Source organism: Hippocampus zosterae, chromosome 6 (genome assembly GCF_025434085.1).
Source record: "Hippocampus zosterae strain Florida chromosome 6, ASM2543408v3, whole genome shotgun sequence".
In the NCBI taxonomy this organism is placed as follows: domain Eukaryota; kingdom Metazoa; phylum Chordata; class Actinopteri; order Syngnathiformes; family Syngnathidae; genus Hippocampus; species Hippocampus zosterae.
In genome coordinates this window covers 8085582-8104876 of record NC_067456.1, presented here as the reverse complement: position 1 = coordinate 8104876, position 19295 = coordinate 8085582, and the positions used below count along the sequence as shown (strand labels likewise).

Here is a 19295-nt window from a genome sequence, read left to right as displayed (position 1 = left end):
ATCGTGCTAAATTGAACTGTACTGATAAAGTATGTCCAGTATAATTATTACCTTTCGCAACCGTGCAACCATACACACACACACAAATGGATAAAAATTATTATTATTATTATATTTAATTGAAAGATGTTTGTTGTTTTTTTTCTCTTTCTCCTTTCTTCTTTCTATATACATTCTTGCTGCTGGAGGCTGTAAATTTCCCCATTGTGGGACGAATAAAGGATATCTTATCTTATAATCGAGCATTTACAACATCAAGTGTCATGTAATGGTTGTTGAATTCATTCTACTTTCGCTCCCATATTTGGCTCATTAATTACAAAATACACAAAGTATTGTCCTAATCATTCAAATTTGGTGCTTTCATGTCAACATACCTGCTCTATGGAAATTTTCACGCCCAAAGTTCAAAATGTGTTTTTAATTCGTTTACCTCGTTAGATGTTTTGTGAATTTATTCGTTGTCATTTTTTTTCGTGAAGAATTAACAATACATATTTTACGATTGTTTATTTTTATTTATATAGTTTTTTAATTTTATTAGATTGGTTAAAATAATTCAAGTGCATATATATATATATATATATATATATATATATATTGATTGATTGACTCAATGTACAGGAAAAACAAATCCAGCATATTGTAAAACAAAAATACGTACGGAGTACATGTAACAATTGATTTTATTAATTGCTAAATCAATTAGAGACACAATAACGTCATGGCTTTTAAAATTTTGAATGAATAGCATTTTATCCTAAGCAAATTACTCATGAACATTAATTTTATTAAATAATTTAGTCGTATGAATTAATTATAAATAATACAATTAAAGTAAGAATTTTTAATATATGTATGCCTGTTATCCTATATTTGCCAGGTTTTAAGTGCTCTGGAAAAAAATGTATTCCATTTACTCAATTTTATCTCAGCAATTTTTACCAATTATTCTTCAGTGCATCAATTTATCATTTGTAACCGTTGTACAAGTGTAAAAAGAAGTTAATGGGCGTTTATTACGATCCCACTTTGTTCAGGTCAAATTCCGATGTAAATTCAGTTCTTCTTTTACGACAATGTTTGCCTTGCCCAGTACTGAGGTCATGCGTGATAACACTTCATTTTACGCGTTTTTTGCGAACCAATTTGTGGTGTATTTTTCTCCAAAAGGTTCAGTAGAACTGCTTCACTGACTTTGAACTCTGCCACTGAGTAACACTCTTGGTTCCTTTCAAGTTGTATTTGACTTGTTGGAACACGGAGCACACTGCACAGTTGAGTGGATGAATGGCCTACGTGAGTCTTACATAATGAGATGCATTTGACGTCTTGGGTATCTTTATTCATGAGACACTTCACATGACATCATTTTAGCCACAAACGCCTCATTTACGGCACGTCGAAGACTGACGCTCTCGTACGTGCCCATCGACTCGCAAATAAACAACCTCAGCCATCAATGTCACTCTGCTTACCTGGGCGGGGCCTAAAACTGTCATTATGCCAAGGCCGCTACACTACTTTCTCGTTTAACATGTAAACAAGCAGCCCCAGATTTCTGTGGTATTATAAACGAGATGATGAAAAAAAATCATTTTAAAACTTGTCTCTTCATTATTTGACCCATAATTGGTAAAACTGTAAAGAAAAATATTTTTGCTCAAACAAATAAGATACTAAAGCTGCAGAAATGTGCACACCTCTGTGGATATGAGCGTTCAAAATTCACCAAACTCATAATTAATGAATGAATTAATTGGGAGTCAGCACACACCTGCCACTATTTAAGGTGCCTCCGAATAACCTCGAATCAAGTTCGGATGTTCTAGTAGGCTTTTTCTGACATTTTATAGGTCACCTCTCATCAAAACAAACTACAACCTTCACAGCATCATGGGGATCTTATTCTTCAAATATATCAGTCAGAAGAAGGGCACAAAAGAAATTCCAATGCATTAAATACACCAGATGTTCCACGGTGATGGCAAACACCATCAAGTGGAGAAAATATGGCCGAGAACAGAACGTCACACTAAAAGTGATGATAAGACAGTAAGAAAATTGGTAAGGCAGGCTGCCAAGAGCCCAACAGCAACACTGAAGGAGTTGCACGAACATCTTGCAAGTACCAAGTGTTCAGCAACCTATATGAGACAATAATCCCGCTTTCATCTTCATATTTGTGTGGCTAGGGTTGTGAGACGGAAGCCTCATCTTACAAATGAAAACACGCAAATGCATGTGGGGAAATTGGTGGGGGGTGTTTAAATTAGATAGTGTCCGGTTTAGTGCAAGGTAAGCAGAGCTGCGTTACATTTGACTTAGATTTGTTCTTGATTTTACAGTTCGGTGCTTTCTATCGCCTTTTATTACCGATTTGTCTTACTGTTTATTGTGCATGTTAAATTGCTCCATGTACAGCACTTTGTATGCAGCAATGGCTGTTTGAAAGTGCTCTATAAATACCGTTGACTTGACTTGACATTTTCTGGGATTCGCAGATCAGCGTTCAATACCAGCCATCAGTTTTCGGATGAATGGCACTTGATTTGCTCCGTAAAGTCAGGATCAAATGTGCGCTATATGTCCACGAAATAGAGGGTGCAAAATTCTGACTTGTCCTGACTACCGAGTGAAATCACTTCTTGGACTTTTAAGAGTCTAGTTGGCACTAAAAGGTTAAGTGGCCCTGAAACTAAACGACCGCTTAATGTGCTACTAAAGCAGACCGACTACTGCTGGAGGCCTTCCACATCTTTCCCCTCAGCTTGCAGAAGAACATGTTGGCCTCGGAGTGGCACTCCCTGACGTCACCGCACTGATTGAGCCTGCGTGCTTGGAAAACGCATTTGTTGTGTTCTTTGCTGCCAGCGTCAAACCAGGAGTGGGCGGAGAAGAAACTTTTGTTTCAATCATTTTTAAGTGAAAAATATTTGGTGGCAAATCAAGTACAAAAACTTTGTTTACTTTACTGAAGTAGACTCTTGCGGGGTTGGGGGTATTTGTACTCTATTTCTAACATCTCTTTACTTTGATCCCCTAAAGATTTGAACACAGATATTTGCATTTTCAGATCTGTACTTTTTTTTGTTTGTAATTACTTAAGTAAATGAGTCAAATCACTCCAACTTTGACCAGGATGTTTTTAGACACACGGATCAGTACTTCTAGCGTTGTGTTCAAGTACTTTTGCCATCTCTGGGTGTTGGCTCCTACAAGGAGAACTGGCAACAAAAAAATATATATATTTTCCTAACATGATAGCAAAATAGCGTATGATGTCAGAATCTTGTGCGTGCAACCGTACGTCTGTCTCGTTTTTGAGCCTCTGCAGAATGCCGCGAAAGCAGATTTGTCTGATTAGGCCTCTTAAGAATGCACTTTTCCTGGATTTGTGTGCAGCAGTCAGATAACCTGCGGCACGTTCGTACCACTTCCAGTTGGGGGGGTGGGGGGGGGAAAGTCGCAATCAGTGTTCCTGTCCGTAGCACTCAACAATAAAACGCTTTTATACTATGGCATGCTTTGTTAGTGTGAAACACTTTGTGAATGAAAACGAAAACATCACGATTTGTTTAAATCCTGTGCAGCACAATTACTTGATTGTATCAGTGGGGGTGGTGGGGGGGGGGGGGTTGTTGCTTCAACTGAAATAATACATTCAGTTAAAAATAAAATGCAGGTGTTAAGCCACTCATGTAAGTCAGGAGCAAAAACTTCAGTTAACGCTTTTTGGTGAGGCTTTGAGTCATTTCCCCCTACAGTGTACATGTTTGTTTGGGTTTTGAAGCTAAGTGTGAACCGCCGCTCCATCACCTGATATCATGTTTTGGCCGCAGGGGTTTTTGACGGAGAGGAAAAAAACACCATCGTCGTCGTCATCATCAGGCAACCGAAAAGTAAAACGTTCTCTGCTAGGGCAGGCACGGACAAGCCCAATTTCTCTGCCAGGCTTTAAGAGGGCAACGTGCACACGTAAGCAACGTGCATTTTGGCACTTTGAGTGTCTGACGGCATTTGAATAGAGACGCAGATGTCTTGATTTCCAACAGCTTCACCGGTTCCCTACCCGACACAAAGTTCTTTAACTGACTGACAAGACCCTCCATAACCTGGCCCTTCCTGACCTGAATGATGCATAATGTGTTTCCTTATTAAACAGGATTATCAATTTAATTCTTATGTTTCCCAGCATGTACCGGTAAGCTGGAGTGCTCACCAAAAATGTTGATTTATATTCCAATAGATATTTTGTATTTAACACACAGCGCTGAAACTGTTATTTTGTGTGTGTCTCACTGATTTCAGCTTCCAATCATGGGCGTGACGTCAATGTGCCAATTTATCTCATTGGCTGCTGATGCTTATTATGATTCAGCCCGGTGAAATCTGCCTAGTAACAAGGGGCAAGGAAACATATGATGTGAGCAGGATAAAGAATCAGAGCTACTGTGTTTTATCGCTCTAAAATGACTCCAAAACATTGTGATTTAAAATAACTGTAAGATTGAGAAAATAAAACATTTTAGATTTTTACGGTTGTTGTTGTCAATGCCACCCTTTTTGATTGAACGAAAATACAAGCTAATGGATTATAATGAAGTACAAAGAAACAAACACTTGGTCCATAATAAAACATGAAAAAGCACATCAGACAGAAAGCGAGCGTACGAGAGCCTGCGAGTGATGGTCAGCCTCACAAAAAAAAAAAAAAAAAAAAAACGAAAACTGCCGCTGACGAAGAATAATTGTTTCAATTCTCTTAAGAATGGCTAAAAGGTTTCAAGTAATTGTCTAAACTAAAATGGAAATTGTTGCTTGTATAGGAGTACTTTTGGCTCATACACAAGAGAGACATGATCAGCAAACTATATGAAATGTGAAAATAAAACACACCACTCACTCTTAAATACAGGCTGGAAAGAAAGGTGAAAAAAACAGCGCTGCTACTGTACTTGGTGTTCAGTGTATAATTAGCACACTCCATATGTTTGTTTCTGCTTTAGAAGATTTCCTGATAACATACTTGGATGTGGGCACAGTCAACATCACAAAATGCTAGAGCAGCATTTTTTTTTTTACTGGCAACTGTTTTGACAAATAATTTCACACCATGTCAAGATAAAAACAGAATCGGCACCGTCATCTTTTTCTTAGATTATTGACATGGGACAAACCGGATTTGCTGCAAATGCTTTTTCACGTTCATCGTCAACAACTGATGTCTCCGGACAGTGAGTCAACACAGTGAGTCAACACCAAGATGGTGTCAGTGGAGAGAGAACACGTCCGGTGTAACGATTCAAGTTCCAGTACATGTGTGAGTGCTCGTGATTTCCGTAATGGGTGCTCATTATTCACTCAACTCCACTTTTTTTTTTTTTTAAACTGACACCGACATGACGGCAGGTGTGCATGTGTGGGGGAGGGGGTGGGTGTGGGTGGGGGCACACATGGTGAAGCATATACAATCTGTTACAACGGGGGTGTCAAACTCATTTTTGTCACGGGGCACATTTTAGTTACGGCTTTCCTTGGTGGGCCTTTATGATTGAAACACTATAAAGAAGTCAATAATAGTTTATTGTTTAAGTTACTGTAATGAGGAATTTGGTAACGTAGAAATGCTTCCAATAGCTCTTTTATTTATTTCATATGAAAATTTAAAGTTTTGGTCGAGATTTTAGCAAGCATCATGGAAGCTGACATGTTTGATTTGCTTTCGCGGACCACAGAATATGATGTGGGGGGCCAAATCCGGCCCCCGGGCCCCGAGTTTGACAAATGTGTTACAAGATGCTGGTTGAGTTACATAGTTGTAATTGACTTTTTTTTATAATCTATGCTCGCAAAAATTGACAAATATTTTAGGGTCCCAGATAAGACCTTCTAAGAGACACTTAGTCCACACACAAATAAATAATAATAAAATAATAACCATCATTGTATATTATTATTTATAGATCGTTTTTCGAGAATCTTGTAATTAAAGTATATTTTAATCAAACATTTCTAATAATCTGCGGCCGTCACATTATTACATGGGTGCAAAAAAAAATCCCTGATTGTGACGCGACTTTATATCATGTCAAAATGCTGTGAAATCCAATACAAGAAAATGGCGGGATTTTAAAAAATGTCCCAGCTTACCACAAAATATTTGCAGATTTTTCTCGTGCTTCTTGCTAAAAAGAAAAACAAAAAACAATGAACAAATGAAAAAACAACAGACTTAAAAGTCAACCATGAACATGCACCATGTGACACTGTGTTATCACAAAGCAATGATTTCTTCATTTTTACCTTCAGCGTGGTCATCAGTGTTCCTTAAGATCTCCAAATCTTCTGACTGGATGTTCTTGGAAAAAGGGTGTAGGTGGATTCTTTAAAAAATATTCAGATTAAATTATGAAATTCCAATCAAGGGCAGTCACCTGGTGAGTCATTGGATTTAGTGGGAGTGCTGCTTGTTCGTGTCTTTAGGACGTGCACACTTTGTGTGGACAAACATCACTCCCACAACCAGATCGCCTCTTAACAAACATGTGGCAGATGTAAAATTATTGTTCACTGAGGAGGAATAGACAAAGTTATCAAGAAAGACGACTAGAAAATGCACGTATACACACACAAACACACAAAATGACAACCTTTCAAGCACCTATAAAGAAATCATACAAATCACATTGTGTGTTTTCCAAAGAACACACAAACAAAGAAGACAGAATCTAAATCGAATGTGGATGTTATTGAATATTACGTTTGACCTAAGGAGCAATGTAGCGCTGTCGGAACAAATGCTGCACTCGTCTCCTTGCAATCAAACAGAACCGACAAATACTAATTTGAAAAAACACTATTTGCGCTGTGCTTACAGGGACACGTATTAAACAGTTAGCCCCGATGAATAATGAACTATCCAGTCAACATTCGGCACATTTTGGAATCCAAAAAGTCCTGACGAGCAGCTTTTTTTGTGTGTGCATGGCAATAAAAGTGCATGTCAGTGATGTTTGTGGTCATTAAGTCCCATGAAGAGAACATGATGTTCGTTCTAAAAAGAAAAAAAAATCCGTAATAAGCACGTGCCGGTCTCTGGTTAATACCTCTAGCCAGCTTGAAATATCAAGTGGCAATACAATTTCCTGCGACAGCGAATGTGTCACGGTAGGACTGGCTGCTTTCCAAGCTGCACTGATATAAAAAACATCCGCTTCCTTCCATATTTATTTTGCTTAAATGAAGCTTGTGCAGATGGCCTCCTGTATAGATTAGCAGTTGATGTAATATCCTTTTTTATTTTCTATATTCGGGTGTGAATGCGTTAAATCAACGTTAGACGTGATTATTTGTCCATTTTTTAAAAAAATGACAATCTAAACACAAAAACAGAACATATGGGTACTTCTATCAATCAGACCTGAATTAGCTCTCCAACATAGCTGTTTTATTCCTAAAAAAAGTGTATTTTATTTTATTGTAAGCCAACATACCATAAGGCTGAGTTAGACCATTAAAACAATTGGACTTGTAATGATTTAATTAACCCTTTTGTGCACCAATAATGACAACCGGTACCCTGATAAACTGTCCACCGCTGTCCCTGAAAAGGTTAAAATGTATTACACATAAAAGTGAAACAAAAACTGGAATGAAATACTGTCAACGTAAAAAAGAAAAAAAATAAATAAATGATGAAATGCAAATGTGTTGTCAATTCCCCAATTTTTTTCTGTACAAGTAGCCCCACTTTTCTCTCAATGTTAAAGAAAATAATAATAATATAGCGGCCCGGTAGTCCAGTGGTTAGCACGTCGGCTTCACAGTGCAGAGGTACCGGGTTCGATTCCAGCTCCGGCCTTCCTGTGTGGAGTTTGCATGTTCTCCCCGGGCCTGCGTGGGTTTTCTCCGGGTGCTCCGGTTTCCTCCCACATTCCAAAAATATGCGTGGCAGGCTGATTGAACACTCTAAATTGTCCCTAGGTGTAAGTGTGAGCGTGGTTGGTTGTTCGTCTCTGAGTGCCCTGCGATTGGCTGGCAACCGATTCAGGGTGTCCCCCGCCTACCGCCCGGAGACAGCTGGGATAGGCTCCAGCACCCCCCGCGACCCTAGTGAGGATCAAGCGGTTAGGAAGATGAATGAATGAATGAATAATAATATAATAATAATCACCAGAGTCATGGCGTAAATATTCTGGAAAGAATGTGAACAAGATTGACTTGTATCAGATCTATGCCATGATGATGGTGAAAGTGTGTTCTTTGGAACATCATTTCGCCTCATTATCAGCTCTCAGTATTCAAGCAAAAAAAAAAAAAAAAACGCAATGACATGAAAATGGTTTCCTCTGTATTCACATTGGTGGCGGATTCCACAGTAACTCAAACCATTGGATGTTTTTCTTCACAAGCCCCTGGGATTTATTATCTGTTCCCATCTAATCAGCCTGACACATCAAGTCAAGCGCTTCCCGCTTGATACGGGTAGCGTCGGCTTTTCGAGTACACACCTCAGCGCGATATAATGCATTCTTTGTGTTGAACTCTCATAACTGAATTCCTTCGCCAGCAAATGACTCCTTTTTCTCCAGATTAGTTATCAGCAAATTCTTCAGCGCAATAACCCTTTCTTTACCTCTGTGAGAACACTCGCCGAGACACACAAACGCACCAACAGGAAAAGACATGGGAGGACGTGATCCAAAACTCCCTTTTTTTTTGTTTTTCTTTTGCTCACCAGTTCACATGGCGACAAGAGTTGCACAACTGAAGCCGGTCAATTGATTTGCTTTTAATTTTTAAACGTAGTCCAAAAGAACTTAGTCTGTGTTAATATTTTACTTGGGGTTTTTTTTAATCTTTTGGGCTAAGTGACAGCGTCAGTGTAAAACCTTTAAGCCTGTTGCTGGAGCGCCGCTTTGGCGGCGAGTCGCGCCTGCTTCTCCTCTTGGGCCTTCTTCCTGGTCTCCTGCTCCCTTTGGATCAGCTGCTTCCTCTCGACCTCCCAGTTCCCCAAAAGAGTCTCGTACTGCTCCAGGTCTGGCCTCTCCAATGAGGGCAGCAGCCGTTTGGTCAGATCGGTTGCCAAATTCTGGAAGTCGGACGAGTCCACTTTACCCTGAGCCTCCAGCTGGTTGACCATCACCTGATAAGACACAAATTCATTCAGCGGGATTTACACTGCAGAGCCCAATCCCGAAATCGCAGCTCTATCCAAAATTTTAGACTGTCAATTTCCATGTCATGTCAATTTCAGGGTGGTTTTCTAGTTGGATTCTTTTTGTTTGGGCAGATGTCAGCGTTTACACAGCACCGAGCAGTGGATTTCGATGTCAGAGGTGCAGGCCATCTGTGTGTTGACACTGCACTTGCACGGGCGCATTGCCAATAGGACTCAATTTTTTCAATACACATTTGGAAGAGACCTGATTCCATTCTGATGATGGACTTTTTTTTTTCTCTGCAGGACAAACGATCGTGGTGTACGACCACGCATCTGCGTTTTGAATCTGAAATTTTACTGACAGAATGTTGGGTTTCCGCGGTGTCCAAACATCCCATCGCATGAAAAATTCAACAACCTTCGGAAAATGCGTCTGTGAGCAACCCATTACGTAACAGCGGCGCTAATTTCCATAATAACTGCTAACCACAGAGTTTCTCCGCCCAGTATTTGGCAGCAAGTGTCCAATGTCCAGAGTCGGCGCTGGACTACACAGAAGCCAAAAGGTAAGTGGAGCTGCAACAAGTTGCTATTGTTGTTGCTCGTTGCTTTTTTGGAGTGGAAACTGAGTTACGAGAGATACTTTTATTTACCGGTATTTATTTTTTTGGAAGAAGAGCACCGTGGCCCCCTAACCTGAAATTTTAAGTAGCACACACTGTCAACTGACATGTAAAGTAAATATTCATCCCACTCACCAAATTACTGATAAATGCGCACAAGCAACAAAGAATATTGGGGAATAGTAATTAGTAAAAATAGTTTTAATTAAAAATTGTTTTAATGTTTACAAATCTACAAATTTACCGGTACCATTTAGCGCCAGTCTGGAGCCCTGAGATGTGCAGCCATAAAATTCTACGTTTGTGATGATTTGCTAACAACAACAAAGTTTATCAGTTTGAACATTAAATATATTGTCTTTTTCGTATATTCAATATATCTTGAAATATTTTTTGCAAATTATTGTATTCTGTTTTTAGATCCATTAGAATTGGATTTGTAAACTAAGCGGATTTTAAGAGGTGGAGCCATCTTTTGCGCATCTCAACAGAAGAATGTGAGACTTGGGAACTTGGTTAAAGTGTGGGGGAAAAAAAGTGTATAATCTGACTCCTTGAACAACAAATGCCATCCCACCTTGAATTTGCTGTCATACTCGTAAAGCTTTTCTCTCTCCGCCTGGTCGTCTTCATCAACTTCTTCCTTACTTTCTTCTTCTCCTGCCGACTCCTCTCCAGACGAATCAGATGAGTTGGGCGAGTCGGTTGAGGTGAAGGAGAGCCCTTGCAGCACGTCCTCTAGAAAAGCCAACTGAAATGAACAAAAGAATTAATTTATCCTCCGGGACATGTGAAGACCCAAACCTAATAAGATACAGTTAGCCGCATGCATTATTTGACAGGTGACCTCCACGTCTTAATGCAATCTTAGCGCCGACCCGAGGCACTGGGATATGACGTCCATATAATGTGCCCGGGAGAGCTACGTGCGCGCTCGCCCTTATTGTCTGTCACAACGTGTTTGGTCTATTGTGGCAGAGATGCTTACAGACACAGCAGGCGCTCTGGGTCCTCTCAAGATCTTGTGAAAATAAGGCTGGATTAACAAACTCGACCTGACTGTATGTTAATGAAAATATGACAATGTGTGTGTGTGTGTGTGTGTTCCATCTCGGATGATTAATCGTGTCTTGGTTATGTCCCTCACCAGATGAGGATGTCATTTGGAAAGCTGAACGAGAAAATGAGAGGTAATTCTGGGTAAAATTGGACCGAAGATAAATGCGAATCATTTGTAATACTTTTATGATTATGAATGGCACCGCTTTTGTCGCGATGGCAACCCCAGATGTCCTACTTTAGAGGTCTTTAATGCTGATTTGAGTTTTCTTTTATTTCTAGTGATCAGGGGGGAAAAACGCATTTAGTCACTCCTCATTTGGCTTTCATTCTAACAACTGATTCAAAACGAAATAGCCTTCTTTTAAATGTGGTGTAGAGAAACATCAGAGCAGTATCAATATTTTCTCGATAGTACGTTTCTTCCTTTTCTTTTCTTTTAATCCAAACTCAAACCTAAGTTGCAAAGGGGAAACGAGCCCTGTTCTGTATTTGAACAGAAATGGACATGGTGAAGGACGAGGCTTTTTTTTTTCTTTGTCCCTTATTAAGTCATGCAAATATTATCATTCAGTCTTGTTTCAAATATGGTTGAGTCGCGTCCTTGCTGTCCATTAAATCCAGCAAACTGATTTATCAAAAGTATTTGTGTATACCAGTATCTTTCCCAACCGTTGCACACAATGTTACCTTTTATTACATAATAATGTTATTTATATATAAGACATACAAATTGATAGTTGATAGTACACCGCCAGTCCGCCGCTATTCACAGATGATAAAGAGATGAGTCATGCCGGAAATAGTGAAAACCTGTGAGTAATGAGTAAATAAATAAAAGGTTTATAATTGCCCATAGATGCCACAAGATGGCGGCAAATCACAACTTTTACCAAGATGACGCACTTAAGCTCACCGCAACATAGTTCTTTGAAATCAAACACAGACAGGGATAAATGGATGCAAGTGCGCTGTAATTATTTATCCTTGGTGTATTTTGACCGAATAGAATGTCAAGAAAGCTTTTCATAAGAGACCATGGAAGCAGTTTTAACGGTTGAAAAAAAAAGTCCTCTTTTATCCATGAAAGCCATTTGGATGAACTAAATAAGGATAGTATGAGTGAAACATGCTCAGTCCTTACCGAATCTTTGGACAGTTTGACGTCAGCGGGCGAGGCGGCCACACCCTCCAAAACAGCCAGTGCTCGACTCAGATATCCTCGCTCCCAGAAGAGGGGCATGCCTTTGAACACAGCATGAATGCCATTCTGCATTTCCACCTTACCTGCAGAACGTAACACACTGTTACTTTCAAATAAAATATTCCAAGTCTAAGAAAGATGGTGTAATACCATGAAGATGTTTTTGTCACCTCCAGTCTGCAAAAGCAGAAAAGCAATCTCCTGTCCTATGCTCACCTAGCAAAATGTTTCCCAAAAAGCGAGCGGTGAGGCCTACGCTGTTGTCTTGCTTGAGGCCGCAGATAAGCAGTGACGCTCCCAGCGCTCGCTCCTGCGACACCTGAGTACACATGTATGTCTGATGTCACTCAACAAGAGATTGCTTATTTTATTTTTTATTTTTTTGGGGTAATCACAGCTTAAATCCACTTTTTTGTGGCACTCACAGTGAGCTGAGGTCTGGTTGCTAGGTAACTGGCAAGGGTGTACAGAGACAGGATCTGAGTGGATGGAAGGTCAAAGGCTTCCTGGAGCATCAACTCCTCCACCACAGAGGACGCACCTGGAATTTGATTTAGCACAGCAATAAGAACTTCAAGCAATTATATAAAAATATTTTAAGCCAAGAGGTGGGCAAACTTGAGTTGAAAAAAATTAAATTAAATTTTTAAAAAATCAGTTTTTTTATTCATTATTGTTTTCAACAGAACATGTATGCAAAATCGAAAATATGTAAAATAGTTCATTTTGATTTTATTCATTATTATTTTCAATAGACGGTGTATATAAAATCCAAAATGTGTAAAATGTAAACAAGTAAAATCATTTTGATGATCCATTTATCCGTATTGTTTTGTGTTTTTTGTTATTGTAAATAATAATAATACATTTTATTTATAAGTGCCTTGGGTGTCTTGAAAGGCGCTTATAAATAAAATGTATTATTATTATTTACATCCAATCAAATTTAAAAACAACATTGATAATTCAGTTCCAAATGATCAGTTCCAAATGATCCAAATGTTCAATCAAATAAATGTTAAATCAGGGCTCAACAAATGGTGGCATTTTCACCTTCAAATTTGAGACCGTCAACCTTTCATCTCCCCGCGCACGTGTGACCAGTAAATTTGCAGATTTTTTTTATTTTAAAACTTTGAAATATTTGATGTTGTTGACAAAAGTCTGCTCCTCAATCCGGCCCATTTATCAGTAATTTAGTGAAAAGGACTGGATGTAAATATTTACTCCTCAAGCCACTTTATAGTGTCCACCCTTAACTTGTCTGCTTTCGCCCCAATTTTTTTATTTTTTTTTTAAGAAAATAATTAGCTTACGTCATGAAAAAATGTGGGACGATGTGTACAACAGTCACAAAGTATAACTGCAGTACACACTTTCGCCTGAATTGTTATTATCCATTTAACCAAGACATTTTGGACAACTATGCTTCAAAGTTTCGTAGAATAGTTTTGGGGGAGGTCCATTTGCACTTCCTGTAAGTGTCCCAAAACCTTTGTGTACTTCTGAAAATGTACAATGCTATCTTAATGACTTACTCTTGAAGTCCTTGTCCTTTAGGTAAGAATCAATGAGCAGGTTGGAAGTGAAGTTGTCTGGGAAGATTCCATACTGGACCTACAAGAAACACACTTGGATGTCCAATTCGTCGCACACGATTCGAAAATTCGATTATGACTGACTTCTGTTGTTTCTGAGCCAATTGATATGATGCCGTAAACTAGTGTATACCTTGTTTCGAAGCGTGTGCAGGGCCTTGTCTCTGGCACCGTATTTTAGACACTGCCTGATCCAACTGTGAATAGTCCACTCTCGAAGGTACCAACAATTTGGACTGTGACGGAACCTGGCCGGGCGACAAACAAAAAGTGTGAGGATATTTTTAGTTCAGGTTTTTTTCTTCTTTTTTTAATCATAAAGCACAGTATGGCGATATGATACAAGATCGGTGGTGTGACTGCACAAGAAGAAGTGAAATCAACAACAAATGATAGTCCTCACAACTGACACGACAGACCCATAGAAATAGCTGCATGTGTATCCAGCACCAACAAGAATGACACTCAGTAGACCTCAGCTGAGAAAAGTAAGGGATTCTTACACCTTCACAGATGCATCCATCTTTAATTTCTTTGCTACAATTCATACAGCTTCATGTAATAATGACTTGGTATGGTCATTTTTAGCTTAAAAATAAATTCACTAAATCCAATAAAAACAAGCAAGGGGTGACAACACTTGAATTATTCCTCAGTTCTTAATTATCCATTAGCACGTTCTCTAAAGGTATTTAGCACATGAAACAAGCTCTACAAAAGGACTATTATTGTCATTATTTCCGAAGAAATTTCACTCGTCCATCCATTCCCTATAGCGCTTATCCTCATTGGGTTTGCTGACTTTGGGAGAGAGGAGTGGATGCACTCTGGACTGATCACCAGCCAATCAGGGCAGGGCACGTACAGTGAAATAACAAACAATTTGTACTCACTTTAATATGAATGGAAAATTTTGAGTCTTCAGTGAACCCACTGAGCCAAGATTAAAACCCACAATTTCCTGAGTAAGAGGTGTTACTGCTAGTTGGCCATGCCGCTGAGGGCAATTTCATTTCTGTAGATGATATTTTGTAATACTGTACATGCAAAAGTGAAAAAAAAATACGGTAAAGTAACTGAAAAGTATTCATTCCTTGAGTGACCCTCCAAAACGTTTTTGGGAAATTTGATGATTAGCTTTCGTGCAATCCTGTTCACTAACAAAATGAGGCATTGACACAACCATCTTAGCATTGGTAAATATTTAGTTGCTCATCAGAATGCATGTGAAGGGAGCATGTGAACGATTGAGAAATGTCGTAAATGTCGGAATCAGATTTCCAGTGGAAAGAATAAACAGGAAAAGTAGGAACAAAGCAAAGCATGTGAGAGAGAGACAAGCCAAAAAGACAATACGTCCCGGGAAAACACAGAGAATAAAGCTTGCAAAAGCATAGTTGTGAGGCAGCAACAGATTTGACTGACTTGTAAAGGTAGTACTCGGCTTGATCCACCTCCTCTCGGCATGATATGTTGTCGACAAACTGGGGGGAAAAAAATGAACAAATTAAGCCGGTGAAAGCCAACCGTATAATAACATCAAGTATGAGTTATATAATAAATATCAAAACTCACCTGTGACACAGTCAGGGAGCTAACAGGAAGGTTCCTCTCATATAACCCGTCCATGTTGCTGGCCAGCAAAGCTTGAAGGGTTTATGTTGTTGGTTTTTTTTCCAATAGAGAACAACAAATTAATATTTGGCCTTAGCAGTCCAGCAACTGTCAAATAGTTTACTTACTAGCAAATAAAAAAATAGCTTAACTAACAACCACAAACCAACAGTTGCAGTTTTCAAATGTAATAAATCTTTCTGTTTTATAAGTGGAGTCCATGCTGATGGCGCCCAATGACCAAAAGTGGAGCTACACTCCCACCTTGTGGTTTTGCAGAATCATATAACATACGGTCGCTGTTTTAGTCCACTGCAGTGGAGTACATAACGCCGATATAAGACATCGGCACACCCCAGTTAAAATGCCAGCTGTTTTACTGAAAATAAGACCAAGATAAATAATTTGAAAAGCGTTTCCACCATTACAATTATGTACAATTTATCTATGTTTTATTTAATCGTGTGTGTTGTTTCGAGAGGCTAAGTGAAAAAAGTAATTCTTCTCACATAACAGTCACCTCAAGAACTTAATCCGTATGATGTTTATCAATGTGAGCCACTGAATGGGAATGATGTTGTTCTTACCCAAATTCTGAGGGTCTTTTTCTCTCGCCTCCCACAATGTGCTGTCTGTGTAAGCTGCTGAAAGTAACCATCGTCTGGCTGCAGACACACATTGTATTCATTACTGTTAACACGGAGTTGAAACGTCCACCTCTGCGATGAAAGACAAATAAGATAGACTGACGCTGTTGTAAGCTAGTGATTACTTGTGGGGTACCAGTAGCGGATATTTAGCGCTTCTTGATTCCACGTGAAAACACAATTCCAGTTCATATAATACGACAAACTAACCGCATGTAACATCAAATGTATTTCAGGCAATTGGAAGAGCACTCACCTGATACAGACGGAGATACACGTTTAACTTTGACAGCGGCGTTCAGGTAGCATCTCAACACGGAGGCCGCCATCTTTGGAAGATACCACTACGAATAACATGGAGCGAAGGGGTGCGAGATGGAATGGGACTTCCGGTCTAAACCAAAATTTACTCCGGTCTGAAAAGATAATCATTCGCGTTTGTGTTAGACTATCGAATAAAATCTTTCCCGAGTTATGCGTGCATTTAGTTTTTCACGTGTAGTGGCAGCACAGTTGAATCCAGTTTCAACTGACCTTAGGGGCTCCGTTGATATAAATACATTACATGTGATTTGTGTTATTATAAATTAATCAAATGTGATTGGTGTTATTACTATTATTATAGTAGTAGTAGATATAATAATAATAATAATTAACATTATTACTATTATTATAGATAGATAGATAGATAGATAGATAGATAGATAGATAGATAGATAGATAGATAGATAGATAGATAGATAGATAGATAGATACTTTATTCTTTATTCATCCTGTGAGGCAAAAAGAAAGAAAAAAGCAGTAACACCATCATTATCATCAGTGTATTCTGTTGCAGATGGTCATGTCATTCAAGTCTGTTGTGACCTGTATATGAAAAGTGAAATTAGTGTAATTGTGCATTTGGATGAGTCACCTCAATACTGTATACATATTTCAGGACAAGTGACTAAATGTCAATAGAGGGAGCTGTTTACATGAAGAAAAAACGACGAGAACATACAGTGCAGTTACTGTATGTTTGGATTTCTGAAAAATGTCAGGATATGGACATTGTCTAATCATGTGACTTTATAATGTGAGTTTTTAATAGTTTTACATCTGCTTGTTTTTGCAGGTTTTTTTTTTTTTTTTTTTGCACAGAGAGGCCACCGACTCTTTGAGCCATGAAGCACCAGGCTTTAAATATACAATGCCGCAACTCCTTGGCTGTGTGTCAATGGAGGTGACAGGTTGAATCAGGGGTGGGGACGCTTTTGTTAAACAAAACGTGGAAGACTTTCAGCACCCTCTCGCTTGCATGCCGACCGCCAAAAACAGGAAGCTCTTACCTGCGTAGGACACAAGTCAAAGGAAATCAATGTTTGGAAGCACAAACGGTAAATACAGCTTGAGGCAATTTTACATAACAGCATTTTGTCAAATTCATGCATACTGTGAGACACTTGAGTACTGTTTAGACTAGAAGCTATGTTGCATTAAATAGTAAAACTTGCCTACGTTGCTATCATCATCACCTGTATAAACAGTTCCAGTCTGGTTTCTTCCCACTCCATTGGATTGAAACAGCACTCATCAAAATCGCTGAAGACCACCTCATGGCAGCTGGTTCTGGACTCCTCACCATCCTTACTCCCCTTAACCTGACTGCAGCCTTTGACACCGTCTAACACACCATCCTTCTCATCCCATTCTCTTCCACTGACAACACCCACACTCTATTAAACTGGTTCTCATCTTACCTCTTCAGCCACACTCGGTTCAAACCTATCCCTTCCTCTATCACTTCAGGTGCGCCCCATGGATCTGTCCTGGGACCCCTTTTCTTCATGATCCACTTTCTTCTCCTCAGCATTATTTCCCATAAATTTAAAATTCACTTCCATTGCTTTGCTAATGACATCCAGCTCTAGCTCACCACCAAACCCTCATATTATATTTCTGGTATATTATATTTTAAAACATGTAAATGAAAAGAATAAAGAAGTCACTTTCTAAAATTTAAAAGACTGTACAGGCGAACTAGTTTTAAAATGCTTACAAAACAAAGCAATCAAAGCAATGGGAGAAAGAATACATTTTTTAATCTGGATTTAAAAGAATTTACATTTGGGGCTGCCCTCATCCCTTTTAGCAGTTTAAGCCATTTCCATGCAGCATAACAGCTTCGTGTCGCTTCTCCATGTTTGCTTTAAGCTCTGTGCTAATTGACACATGTCTCCACACCACAGAGCCCGACTCGGTTTACAGTATATTCAATCATCATGTCTGTAATATATTCAGGATTTAAATTTTTCAGTGATATATAGACCAGAAGTGGAATTTGAATTCTATTCTGATTACTTTTTTCTGGTCAGAACTTGAGCTGCGGCGTTCTTAATAATGAAAAAAAGATGTTTCTCCGGTGTGGTTTCTCTCCTAGCCAGCGGTTGGGATTGAAACGCATGATTGAGGAAAGGAAAGGAGGATGTGAGAACTTCCTCAAACAGTTTGCAGTTTCACCTTGTGGAGCATAGTGGTTGACAATGTGTGGAAAAGAGAAGCTGCTCTTCTGCATTTTATTTGATGAGAAAGGGTGGCAACAAGGTACTTACCTGGAATTTATGTTGACCGTGGACAGGATGGAACATCGGGGGACATTGTTGTTTGGTATCTATTAAATATATGAACGGTGTACTGTTTATAACATCTCCTCCATGAATAGGGATTATTATTTACTCACAGTCCTGTCCAGGTCTGCAACACCACCAAAGGTAGTTAGTTGATAGGCTACATGCGGTGCAAATGTGACATAGTTCTCCGAAACTGCGGTGATACAACTGGAAAGTCAAAATTGTCATTTTTGATCCATATTTCAGAGGAATAGAATAAAGTATAGAGCATAGGTGTCAAACTCAAGTCCTGGAGGGCCGCTGTCCTGCATGTTTTCCAAGTCTCCCTGTTGCAACACACCCGATTCAAATGAACAGGTTCAATGTCAGGCTTCTGCAGAGCTTGCGGATGATCTGATCAACCATGACTTGGAAAACATGCAGGACGGCAGCCCTCCAGGACCTGAGTTTGACACCTATGGTATAAAGTATTGCCAATGCATTTGTTTGTAAAAGGAAGCTAAAGTTATGATGATGTTTTGAGCTTTACTCACAGACACTGCAATTATGATTCAAATGACCCGACATAAATTTGAATATAAAGTCAGATTGATCCCGTTTCTAAGTCAGCATTTGTTCAGGTTGTCCACCTAAGTAGTCCTCAGTTCACTTTGTACCCATCGCAAGGGTCCACAACTAATGGAAGACCATCAATTATATTTGAGAACAACTTCCAGAGAGCCCCAGCCAACTTTCACCCAAATGTGAATGGAGTCATTTTTATTTGAAATCC

At 39.1% G+C, this 19295-nt stretch overlaps 1 protein-coding gene across 1 annotated transcript; it reads right to left on the bottom strand.

Annotated features, from left to right (window-relative positions):
* Positions 1 to 8689: 8689 nt before the first annotated feature.
* mrps27 (mitochondrial ribosomal protein S27) lies at positions 8690 to 16306 on the bottom strand. The gene is made up of 11 exons (XM_052067097.1): positions 16168 to 16306; positions 15852 to 15929; positions 15226 to 15296; positions 15076 to 15134; positions 13784 to 13898; positions 13591 to 13669; positions 12478 to 12593; positions 12269 to 12371; positions 11993 to 12135; positions 10367 to 10540; positions 8690 to 9148 (listed from the first exon to the last, which is right to left on the bottom strand). The coding sequence occupies exons 1-11, from the start codon at positions 16238 to 16240 to the stop codon at positions 8897 to 8899; spliced, it is 1263 nt and encodes a 420-aa protein (XP_051923057.1). The 5' UTR covers positions 16241 to 16306; the 3' UTR covers positions 8690 to 8896.
* Positions 16307 to 19295: the final 2989 nt, after the last annotated feature.

Excerpts from the sequence above, each read along its gene's own strand:
- mrps27 (XM_052067097.1), bottom strand. The coding sequence starts at position 16,240 with ATGGCGGCCTCCGTGTTGAGATGCTACCTGAACGCCGCTGTCAAAGTT. Across the intron at positions 12,594-13,590 it reads AAAGGACAAGGACTTCAAGA|GTGCGTCCTCTGTGGTGGAG; the intron begins GTAAGTCATTAA and ends ATCAAATTCCAG. Across the intron at positions 9,149-10,366 it reads AGTATGACAGCAAATTCAAG|GTGATGGTCAACCAGCTGGA; the intron begins GTGGGATGGCAT and ends GTGTCTTATCAG.